General features: G+C 39.3%; 1 protein-coding gene and 1 non-coding gene across 2 annotated transcripts in view; both read right to left on the minus strand.

The window, feature by feature from the left end:
- GADL1 (glutamate decarboxylase like 1) overlaps positions 1–16,465 on the minus strand; it is a 278,233-nt gene that overhangs the window by 55,337 nt on the left and 206,431 nt on the right. The window contains exons 16-17 of the mRNA XM_042956241.1: positions 9,504–9,555; positions 53–142 (exon numbers count right to left, since the gene is read on the minus strand). Coding sequence (XP_042812175.1) covers positions 53–142; positions 9,504–9,555 — 142 coding nt within the window. The remainder of the gene's footprint in view (positions 1–52; positions 143–9,503; positions 9,556–16,465) is intronic.
- Positions 2,543–2,649, minus strand: LOC122230811. Its single transcript, XR_006207896.1, has one exon. It is a non-coding gene; the product is annotated as a U6 spliceosomal RNA (small nuclear RNA).

The raw sequence follows: 16,465 nt of genomic DNA on the forward strand, positions 1-16,465 counted from the left end.
GGCATGGAATCATTTCATCAAAAGGAGAAATGCAATTTTACGTATTACTTACCACATTAAGTTTTTCCCAGAACTCAGGTCCTTCTTCCATCTCTCGAAGGCTCGGCGGAATGTACCAAAAGCAAATGTTGGCATATTCAGGCTGGGGGTTTAAAAAATTTGAAAGTTATTTTAACTTAAAATTAATCTTATACTGTAATCAAGCTTAGTTACTTCTTCTAAGAGTTGTCATGTGTGTATTATGTTGATATCAAATCATTCTGCCTCACTTCTGATAACAGTCTGTTGGGAGATTTTCTTCTCAGTTGGGTGCACCCAACTGAGAAGAGAAAGAGGGTGCTCTTTCCTCCAGGTAAGGGATGAGCACAAAACTGGGAAAAAACATAATAAAGTTTGAAGCTGCTCCAACCAAGCTCTGATCATGTTAGCACCTGACACTCATGTGCCCAGAGATGCCCTGGTCCCTCCCTCTTCAACTCTGATCCTCAGCTTATTCCTTATACCACCATATCCTTCTAATAATTCCTTCTCTATTTAAGGTAGAGCTATTTAAGGTAAAGCTGTCTTCCATTACCTGCTGAACCTGACAGATGCAAAATCCCCAGTTACCTATGAGTTGATGACATAGGACATACTTGGACCTCACTTAACCAGCCCGGCTGTGACCCTTGCCTATACCGCTTTGAGAAAAAGAGCATCATCTTGACTCGTGGCTCTCAAGTATCAGTACCAGTCCCAAGTACTGTAAGGATAGGAGTCGGCCTTTTTCAAAACAGAGATTCTCAGTCCCTTTGCTCAGAATGCCCAGTGTCTGATTTAGTCCAGCATAGAAAAGGCTGGAGAATTGGTATTTTACAAAGCATCTCAGGTGATTCTGAAGTAAGTCGCGCATGGTATATGTTTGAGAAACTCTGAACTAGAGAGGCCAGAGCCAAATCATCATCTCCAGTAATCGGTTTTGGTTAAACATGGGATAACCTGCCAGAACAGGCTTTAGTCTAGCTCTTGTCACATAGACGAGACCTTCTCCATCACACTTCATCCTCACAGGACAAAAACGTAGTACATGTCAATGGCAATCACAAGACTTGTATTCAGTGACCAGGTGATGTGGGAAGTTATGTTGGGGGTTTACAAATTAGATACACAGGGAAGATTAGATATTCAGGAAAGATTATAAGACATGACTACCTGCCCAGCAGACTCTTAGCAGTGACAGTATTTGAAATGATTTCCATTTTTCCACACAAACACGGTTTGTAGGCAATAGCCAATGTTGTAACAGTTCTCAGTAACCATCAGAGTTATACTCTAGTATCAGGATGAAGTTTGCAAGTATTTCAGAAAGATGGAATAGCTATCATCTTATATCTTAAGATCACAAGACCAGTGTTAAAGAGAGTTCGGAGTCTAGTGGATTTTAAATCAAAAGTGAATGCCCAGAAACATCCCCAGCTCAACAAGCTAAGCCCTTTCACCTTTGAAATTTGTAACATGCTTATTGGATTTGACCAAAAAAAAAAAAAAAAAAAAAAAAAAAAAAAAAAAAAAGAAAGAAAGAAAAAAAAAAAAAAAGAGCCACAAATCTTCAAAATATAGAGTAGTTCAAAATGGAGTACTATTTAATTCAACTCAGTTTCTGCAAACATTTATCATGAGATTACAATAGTCTTTACAAATCCATACAATTTATACTTGGGTTTCTGATATAACTGATTTGGTATCTCTAGGAAAGAAATGTCCTTCAAAATTCTTTACTCCCTTGAATGTGAATATGTCTTTTCAAATAAAGTAACTATAGTTGATCAGAAAGTAAAAGAAAATATAGTTATCATCTGTCATCGGGTTCTAGGAATTCACATCTTTTACATTAATGACGATTTTTTTCCCCAGAAATAATTTCCTGCTTCTCAGCTCAAATCCACACTTTGTCTGTCCCCCTATAACAATGGAAGTGGACTCTATAAATATTTCTCCTTGCCATCTGGTCCAATCTGAGACTTTATCAGCAGAGGGTGCTGGAGGGACGCTGAGAAGGAAGAGGTATCTCTTCCGGTTCCGGTGTGCTAACCTCATGGATCCCCCGCAGGACGTGTGGGTTTTTGAGCAGCGCTGGTGTCCAGCCACAAGTGGACCCCCTGCCAACTCCCCCCCGGCACCACCTCGTCAGATGGTTTCACAGCAGACTGGTAGGGGCCCTAAATGGCTTTTTCTGGCACACTCCCCTCAGGTGGTCTCACAGGGCAGTGCTGCCAGCGAGGCACCCCTGTGAAGCCTGAGTGAGCTTCAAGGTGCTGCTCAGAGGCTTTCTCTAGCACTCTGTGCCTCCTCCAACTACTACTGGATCTCAGCCCGGGGAGGACGGCCTCTTGCTTGGGTGCTGTATCCCGGGTTCTAAGAGTGGTGCGTGTTTTCTACCTCTGCTATTTCTTTATTTTTTAGGGTTCTCTCTTTCCCTGATGAGGCAATCCCCTGTTAATAATAATAATAATAATAATAATAATAATAATAATAATTCTCCTCTTCCCCCTCTCCTTCTCCTTCTGATATGAAATGCCTCACAAATTCGTGTGTCATCCTCGCACAGGGGCCATGCTCATCATCTCTGTCTCGTCCCCATTTCAGTATATGGGCTGCTGAAGCAAGCACAATAATCCTTTAGACTGCACTTTCCCACTTCAAATTACTGTGCAGTTTTTGTCTTCTTATTGGACCCTGACTAATACATCATTAAGTTATTGCTTTTCATTTGCACGGAGACATTATAAATCATTTTGTGGTAGTTTCTACTTGCTTCCGTATCTGCTCTATGTTGTATACGTTAGGACTTAGACCTTTTAAATCACCTTTTAAATTTGCTTCCTTTAGTAAGTTTCTGTTTCAATGTATTTTTAATTTTTTTTTAATTTATGTATTTATTTTGAGAGAGAGAGAGAGAGCAAGCAAGCAGGGGAGGGACAGAAAGAGAGGGAGAATCCCAAGCAGGCTCTGCACTGTCAGCGCAGAGCCTGATGAGGCGCAGGGCTCGAACTCATTAACGATGAGATCGTGACCCGAGCTGAAATCAAGAGTCGGACACTTAACCAACTGAGCTACCCAGGCACCCCTCTGTTTAAATATTTTAGAAGTGACATACCTGTGATTTTTGCCCAGTCTCTTTTATAATGGTGTGGTTTAGTGCTGTGACATTTGAAAACTTGTGAAGCCTTTTTGACAGTTCATTTGATAGGAAGATATTTGATCTCCATTTGGTGGAATACCTTTACTGTCATCATTTCTAAAACTATTAAGATTTGGAAAAAATATCCTTTTGAATATTCACGAGGCACACATTTGAGTTTTTCCTGTCTCTTTGCCTTTTTAGCTTGTATTTGATATAGTGACTTTCTTCAAGAGGCTGCAAAGCAGTAATGAGTATTTTCAGAGTAGAACCATTCACATGCACTTCATTGCCTATATATAGGAAAGCCTGACCTCTTGAGTGTCTTAGGAACACTTTAGTCTATGTACTCTAACACCATAAAATTGAGAAGACATAAAAAGGGAATCCAAGTGTCTAGACCAGACAAATGAGAGCGAAGGGTACAAAAACACATGTAGCAGTGAAAAACATTGTCACAACCTTTAAAAATTCATGGAGAAGTACAGAAATGTCACTAAAGAAAAGATGGATATATCCTACCCTGATTTTCAAAGAGAAAAAAAATAGATATATTCTAAGAAATGAAGCAGGCACTTTATTATTGAGCAAATGACATGAGACCCCTTGGGGAAATAAGTCGAGGGTCACCAAGATGTAGTAGCTTGCATCCTCTAAAACTGAGTCGTGTCAAAAGAAATTCATCTCCTTTGCTTACAGTGTCATTAGACCACAATAATAATAATAATAAAAAGCAAAGCTAGAACTAGGCATTTTAATAAGTAGAAATGCAGACTCTGGCAGATAGAATGAAATAATCGTGCAAGTATAGAATGGAGAAAGGGGCCATGGCGGATTTCAAGTGACTTCAAGCTTTTTTATTTTAAATATCTGATTAGACTACTGAAAAATTTCAAAGGCAGCACTGAGTAGCACAAACATCCTTGGTTTTAGAGTCACAAGGATATGGTTTGGATCTCAGCTTCACCAGGTCTTTGTTTGGACAGGGGTTGAACTCTAATCTCAGCTTCCTAATCTATGAAATGGAGATCATATGGTCCGCTTCACAGAATTGATTAGACAGCACAGAGATTATTTCCAACATTTACTACTATATACGGCCATACACCAGGCACTCTATTAGAATAGTGGCTATTATCTGGGGCTATATAGGTAGAACAAGATGTCCTCATCAAGTGGATGAGTAGCCACATTAAAATCTGTACTAGGTGGGACACATCACTATTTTTGCATACAATATTTGAAGGGGAATGTTAAAGAATTATAGCCTGCCCCAAGAAGGGTAACTGAAATGTCTAATTCAATTAACAGAATTTCCTATGTTCTAGATACTGAACCAGACATTAAGATGAGAAAAATGACTACACTATATGCTTATTTCTAGAAACTCAGTGACGAGTAATGGAGCTACATACAGGCAATTAAACTGCAATGGAATGAGCATTACAAAAGACGAAATTTCTCGTAATACAAGAAACATTTCTGGCAACAGGAATAGTGCACATGTAGAAGCCTGTGTATTCAGGGGGATGGCAAGAACTTGGAATGAACAGAGGACAGGGTGTACTGAAGAGAGGTGAAAATGGGCATGGAAATGAGAGTCATTTCATGAAGGGCTTCCTCATCTGCCATGTTGGAGGGCTTTGGCTTGATTCTAGAAGAGATGTGGAATCATGGGAGACTTTTGATTTCAGGAGCAGATTTCATTTTAGAAAGACCACAGTGTGGCTCCCATGTAGAGATGGACTGATCATAGTTCTAATGACTGAAAGAAGAATGTAGTATTTTGGTAAAGAAAATGGCTACACTACAGGTTTAGAAATGTTGGATCTGAGGTGCCTGTGGGAGTCTAACCGAAAATTTCACAACATACCTAATGTACCAATGACTAGAGTTTAGGAGGCAAGTCAAGGATGGATACATTATTGAAGCTGTTGACAACAAAGTTCTAGAAATGGATGAAACATTTCAGGGAGAGTAAGTGGACACCATGAAGACCTTAAGATGGAAGAACAGAAAAGAATATTTCACGGGGTACCCAGATGAAGAGACCTTTGCCACATAGAGACTGAGAAGAAAAAGTTACAGGTAATGGAGAAAAACTGGGAGAGAAATTCAAAGAAACCAAGAAGGAAGAGAATTTCAAGAGAGAGGGAGTAGATAATGGTGTCAAACGCTACCTAAGTCCAAGGAGATGAAGACTAAACAATGTGCATCAGATTTTTGCGATTAGAAGGGTGCTGTCATCTAAATAAAAATATATAAGAAGATAACTATAAATTGCATGTACTTGATACATATTAATAGCAGGGGTCAATAAATAATAGAATATGAATAATTAGAGCTCTGGGGAAGAGAACTGAGCTGTGAATTATCTGACACAGGAAGTGTTCAGGAAGAGGTTGACATCCTGTTACGGTTACTGGTTACCATCAAGAGAGGTGTCCTGCCTCCAGCAGGAAGCTGACTGGATGTCCTTGAAGATCCTTTACACCCTGGAAAGTCTATGGAGCCAAAATAACTCTTCCTAATGTAGAACTCAGGAAGAGAAAAACAAAAAGTTGAATAATTAGGACTCTCCCAAGAGATCAAAATAAAATATGTGAATGATAGTATATGAATGACTATACCTCTAGGAAAACATTTATTAGATCTTAGATCCAACACAGAAAAACAGAAAGATTATTTTCAGGGGCCTATGAATAATGCAGAATTCATTTGAAATAATAACTTTAAATCATCTTCAAGAAGATATGCACTATTTTTGTTCTTTTCAGGAAAAGGTATTCAAATACTGGATATTCTGTTTTGTTGTGTTCATTGACTGTTTTCAATATTCCACTTAACACTCTCACTGCTACCTGCTAAAAAGTGAATATATATGTGTGTAAGTAAAATTATATATATATATATATATATATAGACTTGCATTTTTCCTAAAGTGATAGACTTTCAGTCTCACAGACTATACTCCAATCACATCTCTCTTAAGTCTATGGTAGGATTATATCTAATCAATCCAAACTAAGCATTTGTTAACAAAAAGGATAACTGCCTTGACACTTATATATATGAGATTCAAGGTCTAATTTTACATTATTTCTCCAAATGGAACACAGAGAAAAGAGGCAAATGCGTATCACATACAAAACCCCTTGTAAGTGGGAAAGCTGGAGTGCTTTTAGAAAGCCACCTTCACTGCTCTGGGGCCATCTGGTTCCCATTGCTAAGATATTCAGGGCAGAAGGCTGCCTAATGATTAAAACCCACCTTCACTTGCATTACAAGTTGAATGTTTGCAATTCCCTAAAATGATGGTGAGAGTTTCCTCCCTTAACTTTTAAGCCTTTAGGAGGAATATATACATAACGTTTAAGACAATCCGTCTTTTTTTCACTTTTTCTTTTAGCTCTATCAAAAGACTTCAGTTCCAAGGTGCACAGGACTTTCCATAAGCACCAGAGCTCCCACAACCAGAGAAATAGAGAAGGCAGTTCAAAATTGTAAAAATAAAGAGTAAAACTCAACCTCAAGGAAGTAAAGAAGGCAAGTTAAACTCAAGAATATTTTTTTTAAAAAAAGTGACTCAGACTCAACCCGCAACCAATCCTACAGCTGTTGTTTTGCGCCTATGTGCTTATATATGCATCTCTTAAAAATATAGATGTTTTCTCGTGTAATCATGCCATTATCACACCTAGCAAAATTATTGATAATTCTTTGGTACTATCCAATAGCCAGTTCACATTAGAAGCTTCCCAACTGTTTGAAACTTTACTTTTTACAAGTGTTCAAACTAGGCAACAGCTCCCTCTGCCGCGTGTGGTTATCAGGCCTCTTCTGTCTCTTTGAACCTGAGGTGATCATCACTACCTTCTCCTTTATTTTCCTTCACCCCACTAACCTGCTGAGGAAACCAGGACAGCTGCCCTGTGGAATATCCCACATTCCAAATTCGCCTTTTTGCTTCTCTCAAGTATCCCCAGAAAGCCATTTAAATATGGATTCTCTCGTTGTCTTTGCAAGTTCTTTCCTATCCCCATTTTTCAGGAACTTGAACTCTTGAGGATAGTGGCAGAAGCCACAGTCAGGAGTCTCTGGAGCAGTGTTTCTGCAGCTTATTGGGAGGGCCATCATCATACCTCACCTCTGCTACTGCAGCAGCGTCCCAACTTGTCTCGTTCATCCTTTCCTTGGCTTTCCTTCACCCCCTCCCACCCCTTCCTCTCTTCCCAAGACATCCAGGACCATCTTTTAAAATGGAATTCAGACTCCTGTCTGCTTAAAACTTCTCTGATGATTACACTTGTAATAAAAGCCAAAGGTCTTACCAGGCCCTACCTGACTCTACCTGATCTGGTCTCTGCCCACCTCTCCAACCGTATCACCTCCTACACCCCCCTTTCTTAATGTGCCTTCTTCTGGTTCCTTAAACACTTCGAACTCCTTGTAGCATTAAGCCTTTGTAGTTGTTTATGGATTCTACCTAGAATGCCTTTCGCTCAGACAGCTAGCTGCATGGCATGCTGTTTACCATCAATCAGGTCTCAGGTAGAAGATGACCTCAGAGGGCCCTACCTGCATGACCAAAACCAAACAAGCCACCCCCCACCGACATCCTCATTCCGGCATTCCACCCTCCTTTAAAAAAAAAAAGTTACTTAACATACAGCATGGTCTCGGCTTCAGGAGTAGAACCCAGTGATTCATCTCTTACATATGACACCCAGTGCTCATCCCAACAAGTGCCCTCCTTAATGCCCATCATCCACTTAACCCATCCTTCCCCCCACCTCCCCTCCAGCAGCCCTCAGTTTGTTCTCTGTAGTTAGGAGTCTCTTATGGTTTGCCTCCCTCTCTGTTTTTCTCTTTTTTTTCCTTCCCTTCCCCTGTGTTCATCTGTTGAGTTTCTCAAATTCCACACATGAGTGAAATCATACGATATCTATCTTTCTCTGACTTATTTTCCTTAACATAATACCCTCTGTACATTGTTGCAAATGGCAAGATTTCATTCTTTTTCATTACTGGGTAGTATTCCATTATACAAACACATACACACGCATATGTGTGTGTGTGTGTGTGTGTGTGTGTGTGTGTGTACATATATACCAAATCTTCTTTATCCATTCATCAGTCAATGAACACTTGGGCTTCTTCCATAATTTGGCTATTGTTGGTAACACTGCTATAAACACTGGGGAGCATGTGCCCCTTTGAATCAGTATTTTTGTATCCTTTGGATAAATTCCTAGTAGTGCAATTGCTGGGTCATAGATAGTTCTATTTTTAATGTTTTGAGGAACCTCCATACTGTTTTTCAGAGTGGCTGAACCAGTTTGCATTCCCACCAACAGTGTAAAAGGGTTTCCCTTTCTCAGCAATCCTCACCAACATCTGTTTCTATTACAGAACTTGCTACATCTGTAAGTATTTATTTGTATACTGGATTATCTTTCATGAACCTGCCTTATTGTTTTCTTAAGAGGTCTCACTACCTGATGCTTGTTAGGTATTAATTTGCTTGTTTATTGCCTGTCATTTACCATTTTGAGTATAAATACTCCCAGAGAGAGGGATTTCCCTGTTTTATCCTCCTATGCCTAGAACTATGCCTAGCACATAGTAATTGCTCAAGAAATCTTGCTGAATAAATGAACACCAATGGCAGCCAGATTGCTTACATATAATATAGGTTCCTAGGCTGTAATCTCTAGGGGATTTCTACATTAGGTTAAAATTGCTATATAATACGTGCTATTAGAAGATCTGAGAGAACTTTATACTTCATATTTCTTAAAAATCAGAATTAAATAACACTCTTCATATTTTCTAACCATATGTTTTAGGAAAAAAACAATATTCTCTACTTTTGCAACCACTTTACTTCTTATATATAGCAAGCAGTCCACAACACAAAATGACTTATTTTCCCATTGCTCCAAAGCTAATATGCTTTCCTTATTTTATAAAAAGACAAAACTAAATGCATTATCGTACATTCACTTAATTGATTTTTCACATGCAGGCACCACTATAGCACAGTTGAATATTCACAGTACAATCATCATGCAATTTATATATTTATTCAGTATTATCCTTGGTAATTATTATTGAGCACTTTAATTTTCAATACTTAAAGGCAAGTGTGCTCTTTGTGAATCTAACAAAGGAAAAATACTCACTAATAGAGTAAATTAACATAATGGACTCCATGAATTAAGCTAATGACTTGTTTCTAAGTCTGCAACACAAAAACCAGTGAAATATAACAGATTAGAAAATTACCACCTTCATCACTGTTGACTGACAAAATCACGAGCACAATTCCGTAATCACTTACTTCCAGCAGTAGCTTGAATCCTTCTCTTTTCTTGATTTCTTCTACAAGGTATCTAAAAATGAAAGTCACAATAATATTTATAATTTGGAATCTAAAAACTCCATGAACACAACTGACACACACACACAAACTGCTATTTCTGATGCAGAGACAAGGCTTAGAAATAAGGAAAGGCATAGGGATAGGAACAGACACGGATTTAAACACATATTCTTGAACCTACTGCAGGCCTCTGGGGCCCGAGCAAAAAAGTACATCTTTTTAATAAGGTGATGTCTATCTCACATGTCAGCATCAGACTTCTACCCCACTATGAAAACCACCTACAGTATATCGGAGATACATCTCTGACCACGTGAGTTACACATTTATATTCTAGATGGGGATTTAGTATAGGTACTTAAATTACCCAGCTGGCTTTTGGTGCGTAAACCCACCTATAAGCTCATTTAAAATTAAGGAAGCTCAACATTACCTTTTCCCAGGCCAGAACCGAGGAAAGGAGAAGTGATCATTAGTATCATGTTAAAAGTAAGTGGGCTGCAGCCACTGATAGAATGTCTATGAAGTCATCTCAAATGTTAGGGAAAAGAGAACTATCAGACCATAAGCAAAGGGCACAGATACGTGAGAACCGAGAAAAGACAAAAACGACTTTGAGTAAATCCACACAGACACCTCTCCCCCTGGGCTTGGCTACTGTCAATAAAAAGGGGAACACTTTGAAATAATTGGCCTTAAATATTAGTGATTTGATTATAAGTCTGGAAAAGTTTATAACCCTTGTCCCAGTATTTCAAATTTGGGGGTAAAGTGTAAGGAATGACAAAAATGTACTTGCCAGAATATTTACCGTGATTTTATATGTAATAGCGAAAGAAAGGAGGAAAGAAAGAAGCAAACAAACAAACAAGAACATGACACCCAGCAAAGAGGACTGGCTTTGAAACTTACGGTCCACGCATCATAGGGAATTATACGGTACAATTGTATGGAATATGAGCATGTCGCTAAACTAAACTACACATACTCAACTAATACTTGAGGACAACAAAAATGTTTTTCTTGGGCCTAAATCTCAAAAAAACTGAAATAACACAATTTACGTTTCGAATCTCAAAGGCTGTTGTAAAAAAGTTAAAATCATACACGTTAATTTTGTCTAAATCTACATGTACGTGTGTGTGTGTGTGTGTGTGTTTAATACAAAATAACCAGAAACAAGAGTAATATCCAGAAATTGGGAAATGGTCAAATAAAATGTATTATAGCAATACAATAGAACATGATGCAGACATTAAAAAGAATAGGTTATATCTACTTTAATTAAACCACAGGGATGTTTATGATGTATTAGCAAGAGATAAAAGTAAGGTACTGAGAAATACGGATAACACAATTTTGCTTTTTAAGAAATTGTAAAAAGAACGCAAAAGTAATTCCTATCACATGCATGCATGCGCACGCGCGCGCGTGCGCGCGCGCACACACACACACACACACACACACACACACACACACACACACGTTTTTAACAGAGTAAAGAAAGAAAGGGTACACCATATATCGTTAGTATTTACCCGAGGAAGGAACAAACAGGACGCAATGGGGAAGAGAGAGATTAGTAGCTCTCTTTTTATATTTCTTTGCAAAGTTTCTTGGATGTGGTTACTTGTAAAATTCTTAAAAGGGAACTTAATAAACAAAAATGCAAAGTACAAAACGTATAGACAGACACATGCAATCTCTATCTACATAAGGAAAGCTTCTGAACCATACTTTCCGCAGCTCCTCAGACAAATGTTTATAGGCAATATGTGAACTCTGGAGCAATGCCACACTTCATCCTGAGGAAGCCCACACTAATTCTGGACACCTCAAAGCTAGGGAAAAACTTTGCATCTCTAGAAATCCCGGGACAGACTCTACAAGATTCTAGTTGTGCAGACCATCAATTTTGTGACTTTTGGCAAATCCCTTAGCCTCCCCAAGCCTGCCTCAGTGTCCTCCTGTATATAATGGAGGTGTGGAACTAGGGGGACAAAATCCTTCCCTAACACGTGATGACTATAAGAAACTTACACAAAAGTCTCCATTTAAGCTATGTCTGTCAAACAGGCTACAGCTGCTCTCAAGAGAAAGGCATCCTAAAACAGACCGGGATCATTTCAGTTACAACTCTGCTTTTTGCTAACCATGGGGACCCAGACTTTGTGTCAGGGTTAGCGTCCCCACTGCAGCTGCTCTCAGAGCCCGGAAAGCCCAGGGTAACACTCTGAGTTGAGAGTGCAGGTGATTCGGGTGAAGAGTTGCTATTATAAACATCAACAAAGGCTTACGCTCGAGTCCCCCAACTATGCTCCATGCCAAACCGTGTAAATATGTCTCCCACATAAAAGAGTTCGGTCGCCAAATAAACGTGAGCAATGCTGGGCATGCCAGTTAGATTACTTTTGTCTACAATAGAAAGGGACTTGGCTTAATTCATAAAGACATTTATCGGCTGGTTGGATGGTTCAATACTGGCATCAAAAACCAGGCGTTTTCTATCGTTTCTATCATTTCAGCCCGCCACGCTCAGAGTGCTGATTGTCTCGTGTCCACAAGATGTGTGCCACACTCCACACGTCACATCCTTGTACAACGGTGTCCAAGAGGGAAGAGAGGGGGCTGGAGCAAAAGCATTTTCTCTTCATTTGTCTCTATTTAGCTAACACTATTTCCCCCAGAAGCCTTCAAAGAATTCTTCCTATATCTTCTTGACTGAGGCAGAGTCCTATATTTACCCCGAAACTAACTACAGGAAGTGGAGATTGGGTTAGACCGATGTTCCCAGCAAGACTATTGCTACCTAAATAAAATCAAGATTCTGTTAGCAAGAAAGAAAAAGGGAGACTGGCTGTTGGGTGAACAATGAACAGTGTCTGCATGTTAAAAATGTTAAAAGTCAAGCTAAAAAATGTTTCTATATTACAGGCCCCCTCAGAGTCTTTAATGCGCTAATGAACACTGAATCTCCAAGAGAGGAGTTAGCATTTCCCAAACATATTTGACCATGAAAACGTTTTTTGGAAGAACATTTATTAAAATCTTCTGGAAGTCTATTATTCCACCGAGTACAGTTTCAGAAATGCTAGTTTAGAAGTGCCTCATCTATAGGGTACTCTATCCTCTTCTTAAATAAATACTTAAATTAAATGGGTTTTGGGGAGGGAATCCAAATAAGGTTTGAGTCACTTCTGCCTACATTCATAGGGATGATTTGTTCCTCACAATTTCTCTTTTCAATACATGGAAACAGACTAAAGATAAAATACATTTCAAAAAAAAAAAAAACCTAGTCTTATCTGATGCAAACCAGAAAAAAGCTGTACATTGAGTTTGGGGACATAATGCAGGAACCATAAACCCCTTCCACCAAAAGGAATCCAGGTAAATGGACTCAAAAAACAACAATAGCTTATAAAAACTCATCACTGTGCTTCCCACTAATCTTAACAAAAAAAAAAAAAAGAGAGAAGGGAGGGGAAAAACACACACACACACACACACCAACAAGAATTTTCACCAATCCTACTGGGTAAAAAAAACCTCATTGTATTAATATTCTGGCTTGATTTTGAAGCATCCATTAATGATGTTCTTGTTCCCAAACACTTCCCTTACAAATATGCTTACAAACATGCTTCCGACATTTGAAGGCCCTCAATTCTCGGATTTGTTCAATAAGTCTGTCTGATATTTTTGCATTGAACTTGTCCTTTCGCAGGACATTCTTTCCAGAAACAGCCTTTCCAGTCTCTTTCTCAGCTACTCAGTCTCCCTGGAACACTCTGGACCAACTTTCTCTCCCAGTCTCACCTCCTCATTTGAAATTTTTTTTTCCGATGCACCGAGTCTCCCAGAACTCCCGAGAGGTTCCCCATCTGCTCTCTATATGCTCTGCATATATTAGAACATATTGCATGGCTTGTGTGATTCATCACAGACACCTACATACATGCTACGTTCTACTGCAATTGTGATTTTTAAAAAAATGACCAATATAAAGAAAAAGATGAAAACACTGGCCCTTCTATAGCCTTGTAGACTGTCACCCTCTCATCACCTAGAGAAATATACCAGCACAGAGGTGCCATTGTGTAACTGCTCACCTTTTCCATACTGAAAACAATAAATCCCTCAGTATTCATGCAAGTCAGTGAAATGAATGCCATCTGAGAGATTACAGAGATTGTGTGTCAAGGGAATAGATAAATGATACACTGGAGATCTAACAAAGGAGCCGAATGGGAATTCTTGGCTGTTTGTTGTTGTTGAAAAGATTTACACACATGACTTTTCCAGACTCGCTTTAAAAATTACCTCTTACTGAATATCCATTTAAACTGAGGGCCTTAACAAAGGCCTGGAAGGTGCCCTCCGCAACGGGTAGCCCTGGGTATCGTGAAACATTTTCAGCTCTTCTAGGCAAATATCAGGGATGCACAGTCACCTGCCTTGTGCCTGAGGTGGTGATTTTAAACCTCAGTCCTCTGGGTCGCAGTGAGGCCTAATAATCGCACATTACTGTAGGTTCCCAATGTCACTGCTTTTCAAACAATCCAAGGAGAAAGCAGGTTTTTAGTCATTACTATTTCTTGAGATAAGAGTTCTCTTGTCTACTGGAATGACAAGGGTCACATGGAAATTAGGAAAGGCCTTAGAAATCTTCCAGGCGCTAATTTTTCCCTTTTTCCCCACATTCTGACAACTCATTAAATAAGAATCATCGTCCTCTGGAAAATGTTTGCTCTTGCTTTCCCAAGGGAAGCAAAAGCAAGCTATCCCATCAGGGTAATGGCAATCCATTGTTCCATCAAACTCCGGTCCTTAAATCTTGAGGTCAATATACAAATTTCAAAACTAAGCTCCGTTTAGATTCAGGAACGTGGCAATATTGCTTCTATGGAGTTGAAGTAGCCCTTCCTGCAACATGTCAGGGGGAAAGAGTTGCCTAGCCTTTCCAGTATGTGAGAGACCTGACCAAGGATCTAGGGAAATAGGTATCTTGGCTACAACGGGCTATTGATAATAGGTATGCACACCAAATAGTAACACAATCCTCTTCTGCAGCTTTACTTTGCTAATTCTTTTTTTTTTTAATTTTTTTTTAACGTTTATTTATTTTTGAGACAGAGAGAGACAGAGCATGAACAGGAGAGGGTCAGAGAGAGGGGGACACAGAATCCGAAACAGGCTCCAGGCTCTGAGCTGTCAGCACAGAGCCCAACGTGGAGCTCGAACTCACGGACCACCGCGAGATCATGACCTGAGCCGAAGTCGGACGCTTAACCGACTGAGCCACCCAGGCGCCCCTTTACTTTGCTAATTCTTATCTGCTGAAGGAAATTGTACTTCTTGGAAACAAAACAATGTTGTTCTGAAATTATAGACATTATGCCAGGCTATGGCCTTCTGGACACGGGTAAGAATGGTTTTTATTAGGTAAACTCTAAAGCAAGTGGCCTAGGGTCAGTGAGCTTGACCATAAATGATGTTTTAACTCTCAAGAGTCGGTGCTTTGAACTGATTATACTGGCTTACTTAATCGATGGTGTTGTAGGGCTAGGATGGACTGGCTGTTAAGAACCAATTGTTAAATATTCACGAATTGTTGACAGCTCGCAATTTGACACCATGGGAATATTTACACCACGGGAACTGCCGACGTTTTAGACTTGGACTTTTGTTTGCTCCTGCTGAGAGCCAGGTTACCCGTATACCACTGAATGTGGGCTCAAACAGAACGGACCCCAGAACGGAGATAAAGTTCCTTCTTTCCTCAAGAGCAGAACCACAAACCAATTAGCCAATCTGAAAACAAATAAAATCACAGAAATAAAGACTTACATTGCCAACTTCATATAATTCTTCATCCTAAAGAAACTCTCCATAATTTCCTATTCACTACAAGTGACACGTCTAAAAGAACTCAGTGAAAAATTAAATAAAAATAGAAGGACTCAGTGTTTGCTGGCATTGGGGGTAGAACAGGATGACTTTTGCCCACCCCGGGAATAGAGGGTTGGATTTATGAAGAATGTGGAATGTTAAGGCAAAAAAAGAAAAAAAAACTGTGATGAATAGCAGCATGATAGAGGAGGGATTATTTCTCAAATATTTAGATACAGGTCACAGCATCTGCAGTGATGCTCACTGAAATGTTAATTCAATTCAATTCAACTTGACAAACATTTACAAACAATAAGTGTTTGTTGAATTGAATTGAAGTGTTAACATTTATCCTCCTGTGATATTTCTCTGCAAAAATTAGAAAGTATCCTTAGACTATAAATTAAATTCCACCCTGAGCTGAATGTTAACTTTATAACAAATATGATCATCAAATATTTATATCTAGCCTTCTTTCAAGACACCTGTCAATGAATTCCTTAGCAGCTCAGATGGAATAATGCAGAGATTCTACCACAATTTAGTTGAGAAAATACAAAAGCAAAAAAGGAAATAGAGCTTTCTGAACTTTTAAGTGAACAGAAACTATGAATATTTATGGTAGACGTTTTCATTTTTTTTCACCATTGGGTAGTTATCTCACTAATTCTGATAGAGGTACATTAACCCTACTTCTTTCTTTTTTTAATGTTTATTTATTTTGAGAGAGAGAGAGCATGAGCAGAGGAGGGCACAGAGAGAGGGGAAGAGAGAATCCCAAGCAGGCTCCACACTGCCAGTGCAGAGCCTGATGTAGGGCTCAAACGCATGGCCATGAGATCATGACCTGAGCTGAAATCAAGAATCAGACACTTAATCAACTGAGCCACCCAGGTGCCCCTAACCCTACTTCTAATAAAGGCATATTCTTCACCTAGTTTCAGCACATATTTTATAGAAGGAATTGACGTCACTCCAGTGCCAAGGGAGGGCATGACCAGTGAGAGTATCACATTTCCCTGGCGACA

Source organism: Panthera tigris, chromosome C2 (genome assembly GCF_018350195.1).
Source record: "Panthera tigris isolate Pti1 chromosome C2, P.tigris_Pti1_mat1.1, whole genome shotgun sequence".
In the NCBI taxonomy this organism is placed as follows: domain Eukaryota; kingdom Metazoa; phylum Chordata; class Mammalia; order Carnivora; family Felidae; genus Panthera; species Panthera tigris.